This window comes from Ambystoma mexicanum, chromosome 1p, assembly GCF_040938575.1.
Source record: "Ambystoma mexicanum isolate Mex_15411 chromosome 1p, UKY_AmexF1_1, whole genome shotgun sequence".
Lineage (NCBI taxonomy): Eukaryota > Metazoa > Chordata > Amphibia > Caudata > Ambystomatidae > Ambystoma > Ambystoma mexicanum.
This window is the reverse complement of record NC_090921.1, coordinates 369,747,165-369,761,734: the sequence shown is the minus strand read 5'-3', so window position 1 is coordinate 369,761,734 and position 14,570 is coordinate 369,747,165. Positions and strand designations below refer to the sequence as shown.

The following is a 14,570-nucleotide window of genomic DNA, read 5'->3' as shown; positions in this document are numbered from 1 at the left end:
CCGCAAGACCATGGTGGGAGGCAGACTCTCAAAGCATCTGAAAGAATTGCGGGATATTACTTCAGATGCATGGGCATTGGAAACAGTGGCCCTGGGTTACTGCCTTCCCTATCTAAAAAATGCCTCTGGATCATCCATCGGGGAACAGCTCTTTCAAAGTTTGAGATCCGCTCCTTATGCAGGAAATTTGGACCCTGCTAGAGAAAGGTGCTATAGAACCGGTACCTGTAGTGGAGGGGAACAAGGATTGGTATTCCCCTTACTTTCTAATACCCAAGAAGGACTGAGGATTTAGACCCACTTAAGAGACTTGAACAAGTTCCCCAGGAAGTACAAATTCAAGATGGTTACCCTTTCTCAGATCCTTCAGGCCCTCCAGCTTCAGGATTGGATGGTATCCTTGGACCTGCAGGATGCTTACTTTATGCGTCAATCTATCACAAGCACAGAAAATACCTGAGGTTTGGTCTTGGCAGTTCTCATTATCAGTTTTGAGTTCTTTCATTTCGGTTGACCTCCGCCACGAGTTGATGGTGGTGGTTGCAGCGAGTCTCAGGAGAGAGGGAATTCACGTCTACCCCTACCTGGGCGATTGGTTGATCAGGGCATGGTCCCGCAAACAAGCCCTGGAACATCTCTGCTCCACCTGTCACTCCCTCCACAGACTAGGCTTCTCCCTCAACTTCAATAAGTCCCACATGATACCATCTCGAAGGCTCCAATTCATCAGGGCTGTATGATATGATCTGATATGGCATTTATAACACGCCTATACACAAGTGTTTCAAGGCGCTATGAGGCAAGGGAGGGGTAACAGAGGGAAGACAAAGGCAACTATCCTACTAGGCCAGGTGTCATTCAGATGCGGGGGGGTGTTGGGGGAAACAGTGCAGTACATGGGATAATAGAATAAATAACAATTCGTAAAAGTACGGCCAGCTGGTGGCAAGTGCAAGGAAGCATCCTTGGGAAAAGCCTCACCACCTGAGGTGAGGGCTCAAGACATTCTGCAGATGGTCCACACATTCCAAAATGCCCAGAGTCTTCTGGCCTTCGATTTTCTGAGGTTGCTCAGCCTCATGGTATCCTGCATTTTCCTGGTGCCAGAGGCTCGCCTGAGAATGAGATCCCTCCTATGAGCTCTCAGGACTCATTGGTCACAATTCTCAGGCAAAATATCAGACGACCTTCAGGTTCCAAGCAGAGTAGCACAAGATCTGTTGTGGTGGACCTACCAAGAAAACATTCTGAAAGGAGAACATTTCTGGCAACCATGGCCAGAGATAATTGTAGTGACGGACGCCTCACTCACAGGATGGGGAGTGCACACCAACGATCTTGCAATCAGCGGTCGTTGGTCTCCATTGGAGTCCAAACTACACATCAATCTTTTAGAGCTGAGGGTGATCCGAGTAGCGCTAAAGGCCTTTCTGCCCTATGTCCAGGGTAAGAATGTCCTGATAATGATGAGTGGCCATGTACTACCTCACCAAGAGGTGTAGGGTCACTACCACTGTGCAGAGAAGCAATGCAGCTCGGGTACTGGGCAATTTAAGAAGGAATTTCTCTATTGGCAGTTCACCTAGCCGAAGAGGAGAACATGGCGGCAGACGCTCTGAGCAAGCAGAGCACACTCTCCCACGAGTGGGAACTAGCTCCTGAAGTCTTTCATGAGATTTTCGCCCCCCAAGTAGCTCTGTTTGCGCCCAGTGCCAACAGTTAGTTCGGACTGTGTTGCTCCAGAGAATTTCCCCTAAGAGATGCTCTAGGGGACGCATTCGTAGTGACCGAGTTTCCACTCCTGTACGTGTTTCCTCTAGTCCCCGACTTTCCTCACGTAGTCGGGAGGTTGAGAACATTTGTGAAACTCATGATCCTAATTGCTCCGGATTGGGCCATGAGGACGTGGTTCCCGGACCTTCAGCAACACTGGTTGGTCCTGAAGGAGATCCTGCTTTCTTCTCAAAGGGTCCTCTAAGACATCTATCGTGCTTTAGGGTATGGTTAAATCTTTCAACCGGCCATTGGTATGTGGATACTATGCAGTGGAGAATTTGTAGGTTACCCTTAACTTATTTGCCTATGTCTTGTTTAGTTTGGTCAGAGGTTGGTCCCCCTATGGGACACAGCTGCCTTAGGAAATTCAACTCTGGAAAAATACCAAGTATTCCTCTAGCAACAGCCTGCAAAGTGGTGGTTCTTGAAAGGATACCTAGTGCTGTGGTCAACTTAAGATAAAGCTGTGTTCTGATTGTGTAGTAGGGCCTTGGGCCACCAATGTCAATCGTTACCCTTTCAAATGCTACTCTCACTACAGGGAAAGGAATAAAGGATGTCTGGCATTTACCACATGCTTTACCTGACATCCGGCAAGTGGTACAAGCTAGGCAATATTGGCCTACTTGCATCCATGTTTTGTTCCAGTAGGAATTGACATTTTCCTCTGACTTGCAAGACATGGGCACACCTTGATCGGTGTGACTTTCGGCCAACATCACCAACAATTCCCCATCCTCCCAATAGATCTTGTATTTCCCAGGGTGCTCACACTCTGGGTACATGCCTACCTTTTGCGACCTTTGGGGCCGCCCTCTTGCACTTCCATCTTCTTAGATGGACAACCATCTGCAAGTAAGCTCTAAAACATTGACCTCCAGAGTTGCAAAGGTCAGTTTGAACCACCTCTCCAATGGGAGTGGGAGTAGTTGGGGTTGGGAGTTGGGGGAGACGAGGTATGTGGAGTAGTTTGGGAGCCTGCAGTAAACTGTAAGTCGGTCAGTCCAAATGCTTTTTATTTGGCAGTATGCCATGAAAGACAATGGCATCAAAATGGTTTATGGTCATTGCATTGAAAAAGATGCATCGAAATTCTATGTTTTACATTAAAAGTACATATCCATCGAAACTTTTCCATCGAATGGATATGTACTTTTAAATGTAAAAGATAGCATTTTGATGTGTTTATTTTCTACATTAAAATGTTACATGGAGCGTCCATCCCCCCTTAACCCTTAATGTAACCCTACCCCTGACCCCTAAACCTATCCATCGAAAATTATTCAATGAATATTCTTTTCGATGGAAAGGTATTCGATGGAAAGGTGTTGGATGGCAAGACCAGCTACCCATCAAAAAGGATTCAACATTTACATTCAATGATCTTGCAATATAAGAGAACGCAAGAAATGTAAAACGCTCTAACTCAAATCTTTCAAATCTTCCAATGCACACTTCATACTATTAATATATCAATTCATTAGACGATTACTTAAAATCCTAAGAGGTCATAGAAAAAAGTGGATATACAAAAGGTAGCTAAAACCAAAGGGGAGAGAATATTCGCAACCCCTTTGATGTACAACTGCCGTGATGATATTTTATGAGCACCCTCACTGCGAAATAAAACTCCATTTTAACTAGCTTAAGAGAACCGCAATTGAACATAAAGTAAACACTATTTCATGTAAAGCACTCATCGGTATCCATAGTTACGAACTTCCTAAGCTATTAACGGTTTCATTCTTAGCATCCATGCCCGATGAATAGATTTTGCTATGGTGTAAACAATAACCAGGTCACTAGTGCTTCTGCATTACGCCATAGTGTGAGCTATGGTACGAATACCTGCAGCTCTCAAAATTGGTTTTAGATGGTGATTTCTCGGGTTACTTGATCTAGGACACAAGAACATAAAATGAGCAGTAGATTCCTCATTTAATCTGCACAAACAAGTGCCCGTGCTTGCATTGCCCCATGATTTGGTAAAAGTGCAACCGTGAGAGTACCATCCTAAACCCCAGATATAATGCACATTCATCTGGTGGATTCACAATATAAAGAAACCTTTCAAGCCACAAATCTAGTTAATGGCTAAATGATCTGGACCCAATGTCAGTTTGACTATTCTCCATTTTGGTCCTTGAGTAAATTACAATGGCCACCTTAACCCTCTTAATAATCGATTGGTCTACAATCATGGGGCTCATCCATAGTGCAGGCTGGCTGAAAGCACGTAGGGTGTTTTTAATGTGCCTTACTCATCCAGGGTCGGCACGCAAGTCGGTGCTCTCGATATTTCTCGAGACCCGGAGAATAACAGAGCCTTGGCCAATACAAGACCAGTCTAAAAGCAGCCCACTCTCCAATGTGGAACACATCAGTCTCCATATGTACAAGAGCGTTTGGTGATACCTGAGGTAGCAGGAGTAGGCTTTTATGTATTTTCTACTTTTGATATGTTGGTGGCGTTGACATTATCCCATATTCCCGCCCCAAACAAGGAAGAGGTGCTAGCTTGTTTTTTTATACATGTCAAGAACCGATGAAATAGCTACCCTTCAATGTCTATTGAAAAAATCCCTCACCGCTCCGCTATATTTCTCCTGTCTTTATCAAGTTGAGCAACCTTTTAAGTTTTAGTGTTTAGTGCATGGTTCTTGTTTTGGTTTTCCCTTTTCACCACAGATTGTCTTTGCAGAGACAAAGCCTTTCTACTTTGAGAACTAGATTTAAACTGCAGCCCTGCAAACCAATCCAGCTGCGCTAGATCATTACCTAGCAGCACACTGCGAGGCACCTGCTTCTGTAAACTGAATGGAAGTTAAAGTCCTATCATTCACTATTAAAGTGATAGGTAGAGCATGGAACTTAAGAGGGGGCATGTTTGATCCTTGGTGGAGCTTTATCATATTACTTTGCGGTGACAAAGTTCTTGTTCCCCACTCCCATTTGTAATGGAGTTTGCTGTTGTCTTGACAGAACATTAAGGTAGCTTCTGCCTGAACAAATAGAGCTGTTCAGCAGAAGAGAAGGCTGTAACCGTCATTACAATCTCTCATTGACAGGAAGTGAAGTTGATAGATGGCTCCCTCCCCTACCGCTCTTTCTGCCCTACGGCCTGCCATTACATCTAGGGCCCTCCCTTGCATGGCCCTGAGCCCAAAATAGAAAATTCTCAAATGCTTTGGGATATGGGGATTACTAGAACTGACTCTTGATTTTCAGCAGTAACACCCCCATCCTTACTGAAATGACCATGTGACTTGCCAACCTTATTTTGTGGCCCTCTTTGGAATGGATTTTGTCTGACCCTTTCATTTTCCTTCTTGATCTCCTTTAAGGGATCCAGCCACCCAGAAAACCCATGTTAAACTTAATTTCTTTTTCAGATTACTGAGCCATTTCCTCAAACGTAAGGCTCAGAGCGTTTCAAGTAGCACACAGTGTTCTACCACCAACCTTCAATTCTATATAATACTCTTGTATTGATCATATGGTAAATTCTGTTTTAATGTAACCGTGTGGTAGCTGCTAAAGTGCAACCATGTGTTTGTCTGTGATTTTTCTTTATAGACGGCACTTGTTTTCCACTGTCATTATAGATGTTGAGGTCTAGGAAAGGAATTTCCTGAAAGTCGCATATCAATGTATACTGAATACGAGGTTCACGGTCATTGATCGACTCTAGGAATGATTACAGTGTGTTAGATGTTCCTTTCCAAATGTCATTGATTTACCTTCTCCATTTACGCATGTTATTATTATTACGCCATGTAGTGTTCGAACAAAGTAGTGGAATCACGGCTGTAGACGAGGCTCCAGAAAGAATGTGATTTCATCAGTTCAACCATCTAGGCGGGGCATTAACTCTTTGAACATACTGCAGGTAGGAGGGTTTTTCATAAACATTGCAACCTCTTTCCCTGCAAACGATGTGGCCTAGTTCCAAATGAAGCAAGGTCAGATTGCAACAGTAAGGTACGGCTTTGGGATATGTCGCGTGACCAGGTGGTCTGAGAGAGGGGTGTACGAATAAGTTCTGTTTTTCTGACTTGGAAGTTGTAAATACCAGAGTAGTTTTTAGCAACAGTAGCACACATTAATACAACGTCCCATTTGTTTCAACGCAGGGTCCATCCAATTTTACGGTCCTGACAAAAGTGCTCAAATGGATAATCCACTGAAAAGTCCAATCAAAAAGTAGGTTTCAGTCACTATTTTTAATAAATAGTGTGGGGCTTGATATATACCCCAGCTCATCGAGTGGAGACGTAAACCCTACAGACATGATGAAAGCTGAACAGGAACGCAAATCCATGGTTTGAAATAAATCTGGATGTGTACCATTGAATTGCTTTACACATGCTGGACTTTTCAACATGTTATGTATTGTATTACAGTACGTGTATATACATGTAAGATTGCACAATAATTCGTAATTAAACTATATTTTCAAACGCATGCCAAGTTGAGATGGTATGTGAAGAAAAATTAGAATCACACTTGGCAATACAGGGTAGGTAGTCTTTGGTATAAAGGGTGATCTAAATCTGTTTGTAGTCTGATGTGGTCTACACATGTATTTTGTGAATTTGCTAAATGGTTTTGAAAAAAAACATGGTTGCTTTGTGAATTTACTAATTTGACTTATTCCTTCAACTATCTTTTAATTGTGGTAATGTGTTGCCCTTTCATATTGGGGATAGATATACTATTTTTTGTAAAGCATTATTTATTAAGTACATGAAAATAGAAATTGAAGAAATGCAATACATAATGTACATAATGTATAATCAACCTAAAACTGCCTGTTGGAAATATGTTTGCTTAGGTACAGACCTGAAGTAAAAATTAATTGTTTCTGCTAGGACCATCTGTGTTTCGCTTGTACCTTTTTAGTACTCGCTTTCAGGTGGGTCTTCTCAGCAGCAATTTCTAGACTTTCTTAAGCTGGTACTTTCTCAGTACCATTGCAGGACACAGGATGATATCATCTTTCTTTGTAAAGGAGACAGCTGACCCTGGACCAGTTCTTTGTTTGGCTCAATACACGTACCCAGGAAAATCCAATTTACCATCAGCAAAAGTAATTTGAAAATCAACTTCCTGGACCTCACCATTGCACCCAAGGATAATAAACTGGAATGCACCATTTTCAAAAAAGCCACAAACCGGAATACAGTGCTTCACTACAGTAGTCACCATCTCAAAAGTCTACAGGACAATCTTCCCTATGGTCGATTCCTCCGGATATGTCGCAAATGCACCCAGCTTGAAGAATTTAAGAAACACTCTAACACTCTACAGCTCAAACTAGCATCCAGGGGATACCCCAAAAAACTCATTAAAAATCCTCAAAGAGCCCGCTTCATACCTAGAGAAACTGTCTTGGTACCCAAACAGAGCAACACAGCTGAGAACATCATGGCCTGTGTCTCGACTTTTGGTCCAATTACTTCCAAACTGAAGTCAGCCATTAGGAAGTTCTGGCCACTAGTCCAACTGAGCCTGCCCTCCGAACCTAGACCAAGGATGGCACTTAAGAGGCCCAAAAACCTCAAAGATCTTTTTGACAAACGCCAGAACTAGCAAAAACACTGCGCGTTCTACTTTATGGAAGAGGGAGATCCGTGGTCATCATCCCTGTGGACAATGCACAGCGTGCAGACAAACACGCAAAATCAACTCCTTCCCAATTGATGGCAAAGAGTGGCAACTGCGGAACTTCTCTAATTGTAAATCAGCTAATGTCATCTATGGACTACGATATGTGGGGCAAACCTCTAGACCATACACAAACGTATTGGGAGCACAGATCCAGGATACGATGCAAAAACTCCACTGCTCCTCTGGTCAACCATTTTAATGAATTCCAACATGGCCCTGACTGTCTCCTTTTGAGTCGTCGACAAAGTCCAAGACAAGGTCAATACTGAGAATTCACTAAACTTTAAGGCGGCATGGTGGATGTTTAAACTTAAATCCACCACAAAAGGCCTCAATGAGGCCCAACCAGGACAATTCAGCATCTAGACTGTCTCCACTGGTCTAATTTGTTACCCTGGTTCCCCCCTGACTGCTCTTTTTCCCAGGACTGGGACACACGGACCCAATAGTAGTTGGCAGAGTTCCATCACAACTACAGGCCCTCTCAGCTCGGGCTGTGTACCACCTCTCTGTGGTCTACCAGTGAACACTCACTTCAGCTTTCCCTGCACCACGTGACACATGATCTTCAGAAAAACATCTGATGCCCATTATCAACTCGTATGTTGTTCAAATTTAATTTTAATTTTCCTTTGCCTCCTACGGTGGCTTTTATGGCTCTGCCATGTTGTCGTCTTACACCGGACCTATGTCCCCCATGTAAACTGTGTGCCTCGTACATATTCAATTATGGTATGATCTTGTACACACCTGCTGTTATTTGATGATTTTGACCAGCATGTTCACTAATTCTGGTCAAGATTCAAATTATTGCATCAATCACTTTATATTTTCACAGTAGGCTGTACCAACTGGTTTGTTTGTTTAACGGGACCTACTTCCTTATTTCCCATGCTTGGTGCCCCATAAGGTTGTGTTTCTCCAGCTCCTTTAGTCAACTTGCTTTTAGGAAAACGACGGAACTCCCGAGCAGTCTGCATTCACGCCGACCGCCAATCAGAATATTTCCCCCCCCCCCCCTCTTCCTGGGGGACCATACAGACTTCACTACGCGTGCATGCGCTCAGGACCAGTACACTACCCTCGGGCACAACACTATCCCCAAGCGCATGCATTCATGCGTGCGTGCACTGCCCCACCATATTAGTAAGCGGAGTCACAGCTCCTTTACAGATTCAGCACAGGCTCTGCCAGAGGACGTTCGCCACCACCTGCAGCACCACTAGGCTACAGGTAATTGGGATCCTGCTCTCCAGGCTGCCTTCACGTGGGGCCAGGCCTCCTGGCAGAGACACATGACATCCACCAATTCGCCTGGAGTCTGACCCTGGACCTCATTTTCACTTTCCGCCACGCAGCAAGCTCCTCGCTTGCGAGCACTTTTCGTTGCTCCCGGCTCTAGGTGAGTTGGTTTGGTTTCTGGAACTTATTAGGATTTGTCCTTAAGTATTGATACTTATCTTCTACCCTTGCTAGCACCTCGCTGCTTGTTTTAAAACATCCCCCTTTTTTCATTTTCCTCCACACAGTGACCCGACTCTCATGGCCCTAGATGAAGCTTCTATCTTCCTAGCCGAAACGTCTGCAGCATCTCAGCCCACAACTCCCTGGGGTGACAACTATGCCTGCACTTATATTTCTAACATCACATTTTGACGTAGACCAAACACGAGGTCATATTCTAGCCAGGCACAGGAGACCCTTGATCTAAGTCTCCAATTCAGTAAATCAGTGATTACTCTGTGTTCATTTCATTTGTTCTCACAATATTCTGATTACTTTGAGTTGTTTTTCGCATGTGTGTTCATTTAATCTGTTCTCACGATGCTCTGATGACCTTACTACCTGGTCTTCGAATGTTGTAGTGCATTTATTATGCCCTGAAATTAACATATTATTTCGTACATTGTACAACTTTGTACTGTATTGATTATTTTTATAAAAAGTCAAACATTTAGCATATAAGCTAAATAATAAAAAGCTGTATGTCTACATTTTGAATCTGTGTTTACACAAGTAGCTTGCTGAAGGGATTAAATGCTAAATGTCCCATCTAGATGTGTTTTCACAAGGGTTCAAACAATGCTTGCATATAAACTACTTCGCAAATATTTTAACTCTATAGGGTAGGACTTACCCCCTATTACAGTGTTATCATAGCCCTTTCAGTCCTCTCCTACCCTGGGCAGCCCCTCTTTGTCCACATCTATCTGGTACAGAGCAGCAGCAGTGGAGCAATGAAGTCGATTTCCCACCACAGTTACACAGGCTGCATGATGTCAAGGCAGAGGCGCCCCCACTCCAGAGGATACAGACCTGCTCCTTCTGCAAGCTTTCAGATGGTGTCCAACGAGGTTCGGACGGAGAACTGTTTGTTCCCACTAGTTCATGGGAGGGAGAAACCTTTGAAGCTCCCCTTGTTTGAAAGAGGACCAAGCGTTACCTTACGATGGTAGTTGTTGGCAGCACTTGTCGCAGCTTTTAGGATTTGGGGGGTCTTGCCTGGTATGAACTTCAGGTTCTTGTTTTTCATTGAAGATGTACTCTACACTTACTGCGCTATAGGGCTGTAGGTGACCCCAGCTATCTGGGTACGTTCACCTTTGAAACAGCAGTTCTCCAATTTTAGGTAACTCCTCAGGGTTTTTGCTATCTATGTGCAGTTTAACTTTTGGGTTAGTCACGCTCTAACATTGTCATGAGGCGGTTACTCTATAATCCCTTTTTTATTCACTGCATAATTATGTGCTCTGAAACTTCACCTGCTGTCTCTAAAGTTTACATTTTAACACACATTTCAAAGGTCACTTCTCTGCACAGTTTATTGCGCTATTGTTGGCTTTTATGTTTCCATCAATGGACATTCTAAAACTGCTACTCCTTTTCCAAGGAAGAAACTATTTCCTTGGTTACACTTATAATTGTTATTTTATAACGTGCTTCATACCAGAGATTGATTTCTAAGCACGGGATCAGGTTTTGAACCTGTGTTGCGCTGTGTTGTCTTGCTTCCAAGACGATTCCCCCTGAGTAATTATTAATTTCACCTTCCAATTAACCTCCCATGATTTCAGTCAATCTGTGGATGACCAGTAGGTTTTTTTGCACCCCGACCTGTTCCACATCAACTCCAAGCACTCTGCTGCCTCTCGGGGTCTCCGAACAGAACGTGTGAAGATGTATGGTCAGTCTTTTCCTACCCTAAATGTGGAGAAGGAGGCCAACCAAGCCCGGTGGCGTGCAAAGATTGGGTTTAACAAACAGGAAGTCATTTTAGCCAAACGCAATGGTGCAGTAGCCAAATGGGTTACCTTGTAGTAAAGATAATGGTGCACCATGAAAAGAATCAAAATCGGGTCACACTGCAGAAGTAGCTCTGCCTACCACAAAAAATGAGAATGGGGAACGGAGTCCCCCCTGCGCTACTGCTCTTAAGGAGGTTGGTTGGTAGTGCAACAGCAACAAGGTCAAAATGGAGGATGCCCCCCCCCACCCCCTGTACTGGCATTCTCGGGGAGTGTTATCTCTAACATCTAAGTCCTAAAAGTCCAAAGGAGGTAGAAAGGTACCACACTTGACAATAAGGGATCAGGGAAAAGTGCACCAGATTTGCTAGGGCTGAAGAGTCTCGGAACGAGGCTGAAAAAGCAGCAAAATGATGACTCTTGGGTAACTAACACTAACTTCTTGACTAATAAGGGAGTGCAGTTTAAGGTAATAAGATGCTTTGCACCCCATCATTCTGGCATAAAGTTGAAGTTACTAAATCCGAGCTTGTTCTAGGGACTGGCATGGTTGCGTTTCTTGGGCATGAGGGGTTGAAAGGAGATCTCGTGCTCAGATTTGTGTAGGGTCTGGTAAGTAATGGGTGGTTTGGCCTGGTAATTTAATGGGTAGTTGTCATTAAACTACCGCTTTGAACTCTTTGCGGAATGGCTGCATTTGGAGCATAGGGTGGGTGGGTTATTATTGGGTGAGTAAGTAGCAAGCCATTAAATAGCACATGCAGGAATGAGAAAAGTTGGTATATAGATTGGATGCTTTTTCAAAGGAGAAGGCACACCCTGGAGTGCATTCCTGAGGATTTCAAAACCTTTAGTTACATCTATATGAGTGAATCATTGCTTTTTAGGTTAAGCAGCTATTTTCTTTTTTTCTCTCCTCTGCAGGTCGGGGAATCTATGTACAACACCGACCGCTGGGTTCCACCAACTGTGACTGAGCTTTTTCAACTTCGCCCACAAGAAGAGTTTATTCATAAAAGATTTGGCTTCCAGCGATATGTTTAGATTTGTGAAACAAGCAGCTTCTTGTGATGTCCTGCTCTTTCATTTTACAGGTGGTGTACGTTTGTAATGTTAATAAAAATGTACTGTTTGTTAATGACATTTTTCTTATAAGATCATATGGGTAAAGAAATATGTTGGATATCTAAGCTTTACTTGAAGCAATACTGAGCAAATGCAGCAGTTGGCACACAGAAAGCTGCTGCATGACATCGTATTTCGATTTGGATAAGCAAGATTTCCGAATTTCTGTTACACATTTTGGACCCAATGCTAGATCGTCATTAAGCAAATTGTATCTTGGAATCTGCCCCTCTTTAAAGGAAACATTAAAGTTGATGGTCCTGATCTGTGGAAGTCTTCTGATTTGATAGAAAACATTTGGCCTAAGCATGTTTGTCGTGACTGTCAAATAATAGGGTGGCTACCAGAATGCTGAAGTTATATATTTCAAGAGTGTTCGTGTTTACAGGCTTCAAACAATGAACCAGTGTTTAACACACTTTTTAATAGAGCATCGTTTCAGTTAATATTGGTTTGAAACTATTAAACCTGAGTTACTGAGGTCTTGGAAGTAGATTTCATCTAGTGGCTTGAGGAGTCACTGGGTAATGAAAGAACTGCTAAACGATTGACAATGTTAATAAAGGGTGGCAATACATGGAATACTCCGTCAAATAGACATTTTATGATTCTGAAGCTAAACTCATGCCATCACTCCCTGTTCCCACCATTAAAAACCCCTCTGAATTAGCCAGTTCTACTTGGGTTGTTGGCCATTATGAACCCACATGCAGAGCCTTTGACCTTCCCTTGGGCCACACCACTGATTCCCTGCAGATGGGCCCAGTGGGTACTGTGTACAAGGAATTCTTGCCTTCACCTATGTGAGACCTACAGTTGTCTGTAACCCCAGGTTCAAACGTGTTCTCCTTAAGCTCCCTGGTGATTTAAAATGCGCGCCTCCTTATTTAAAAGCAGTGTATGGAACATTACAAAAACACTTGGCTCACCCTTTGATAATGAGGCTGAATGTCTGGGTTGCACTACATTATAGGGCATAGATACAACTGCAGTAAATATTTAGGGTTTCAGCAGTTACGAATATATTGTGTACAAATCTGTTAATCTTAAGCAGAAGACCTCTGAATAGAAACGCTCTAAGTGTTTTTGAAACAAAGAACATGAGTATCGCCATCCTTTCCTACATTTGAACACTATTGTAGAGTGTTTTATGCAGTTAGTCTCGGAATACTATCTAGCTGAGGTAGACCGTCCTATTGTCCAAAGTTGGCAAGAGATTATGTTCCAGAAGCAAAGAGTTTACTTAGCAAGAGGGCTCGAGCAGGCCTTCACAGTAATTCTACAGCACCTTTGTCAGCGTGTCCCGAGAAAAGTGCACATATGGAGCTACTACAAACAGGCTGTAAGTTACTCCTTGGGACACAAACTGTTCTCAAGCTGCAGAGCCTAGCAGTTAGCGTAAAATGGGAGTATGTTGCTCCCCCGCGTCTGGGGGAACGCCTGTAATGCACTTCTAAGCTTCTATAATACTATGGTCCCACACTGCACCAGATTTACAGCAGAGGGGCAACATCTAGAAAGCAGGGCTTTGTCATTTTTACAGAGATTATATCCAGAGGTGGTTGGTTCCCTCAATACCTTGTTTTAGTAAATTGGCAACTGTGAACCACTCTTAAGGCCCTTCAACGAGATACTTTGTCACAAACAATGTGAATAGGTGCTCCATAGGCTAGGCCTCTGCTTAGAGGAGGGGTTCACTTGCAGGCTGACCTTTCTAGAGTGGCCTAGCACAGTACAGCTTTTCAAGGGGGTGCCATGAGGCTGCACTTGTCTAAAATAGCACACCTGGCATAATCCAATAAAAGAAGGCACTGATCTGAACTTGACAAAGTGGATCATCGAGTATAGAGGAACATCTATGTTCAGGATATTGGCAGGCCAGCACTGGACCATAATCTGTTCCCCTTGAGAAGCCTTACTAGCATTGCGAAGGGACATGGTACTGACACTGATCACACTGGACATGGACAGCCAAGTCCACACCTGAGTTCTTCTGCCCGAACTACTGTTGCAGGACCAGCGCTGCACATTCTGCCAGCAGAGCAGTCCCGAGAGGATAGCTCAGCGGCAGCGTGCGCGTCTTGGAAGCAAGACGACACGAAGCAACAACAGGTTCGATCACCGGGTCCGCGCTTAGAAACCTCTGGGTGTTTACGCGCGTTATAAATACGTAAGTAACTAAGACAAACAAAAAAAAAACCACAATTACGCAACTAAGAAAAACAAACAATTGCTGTAACAGCGCCTCGATGCCTGCGGGCTGTTTGAGCGCTTTATAAATGTAAAATAAAAATAAAAAAAAGAGCACATTGAACTGTATGGCTGTACCACACCCAGCTTTAGAGGTTCTTTGGCAACTCTGTACCCCCACCACTCCTGAACAATGGCAAAGAGTATCTTGCACAGGGTACTTCGCACTGTTTTGTTTTTGTTGTTTTGGCTCCATTGATTTTTCCTGCTTTCATACCTCTACAGATATTGAAATACATGCGATCCCTCTGGGACTGCAAACAGATACATCTAGAATACAGAATTCAGGACATCTTGATGGTTGGCTTTCGGATTGCACAAGTGACTGCAATGTTATCCCTTACAATTCGGGCATTTCTGGGCCTCCATGTAACCCTACACATGACTGACACCTAAATGCATGTGCTGACCGACTTGGACCATAAAACCCAGCCAAATTTATGATCTGTGCCGCACGTTGTCAAGGCAGAGACTGACCCTGGTGTCTACAAGCACAGTGTGTGC

At 43.6% G+C, this 14,570-nt stretch overlaps 1 protein-coding gene across 1 annotated transcript in view; it reads left to right on the top strand.

Moving 5' to 3' along the window:
- NDUFA13 (NADH:ubiquinone oxidoreductase subunit A13) overlaps positions 1-12,080 on the top strand; it is a 161,199-nt gene extending 149,119 nt beyond the window's left edge. Inside the window, exon 5 of the mRNA XM_069649070.1 lies at positions 11,616-12,080. Coding sequence (XP_069505171.1) covers positions 11,616-11,735 — 120 coding nt within the window. The 3' untranslated portion in view covers positions 11,736-12,080. The remainder of the gene's footprint in view (positions 1-11,615) is intronic.
- The last annotated feature ends 2,490 nt before the right edge of the window (positions 12,081-14,570 follow it).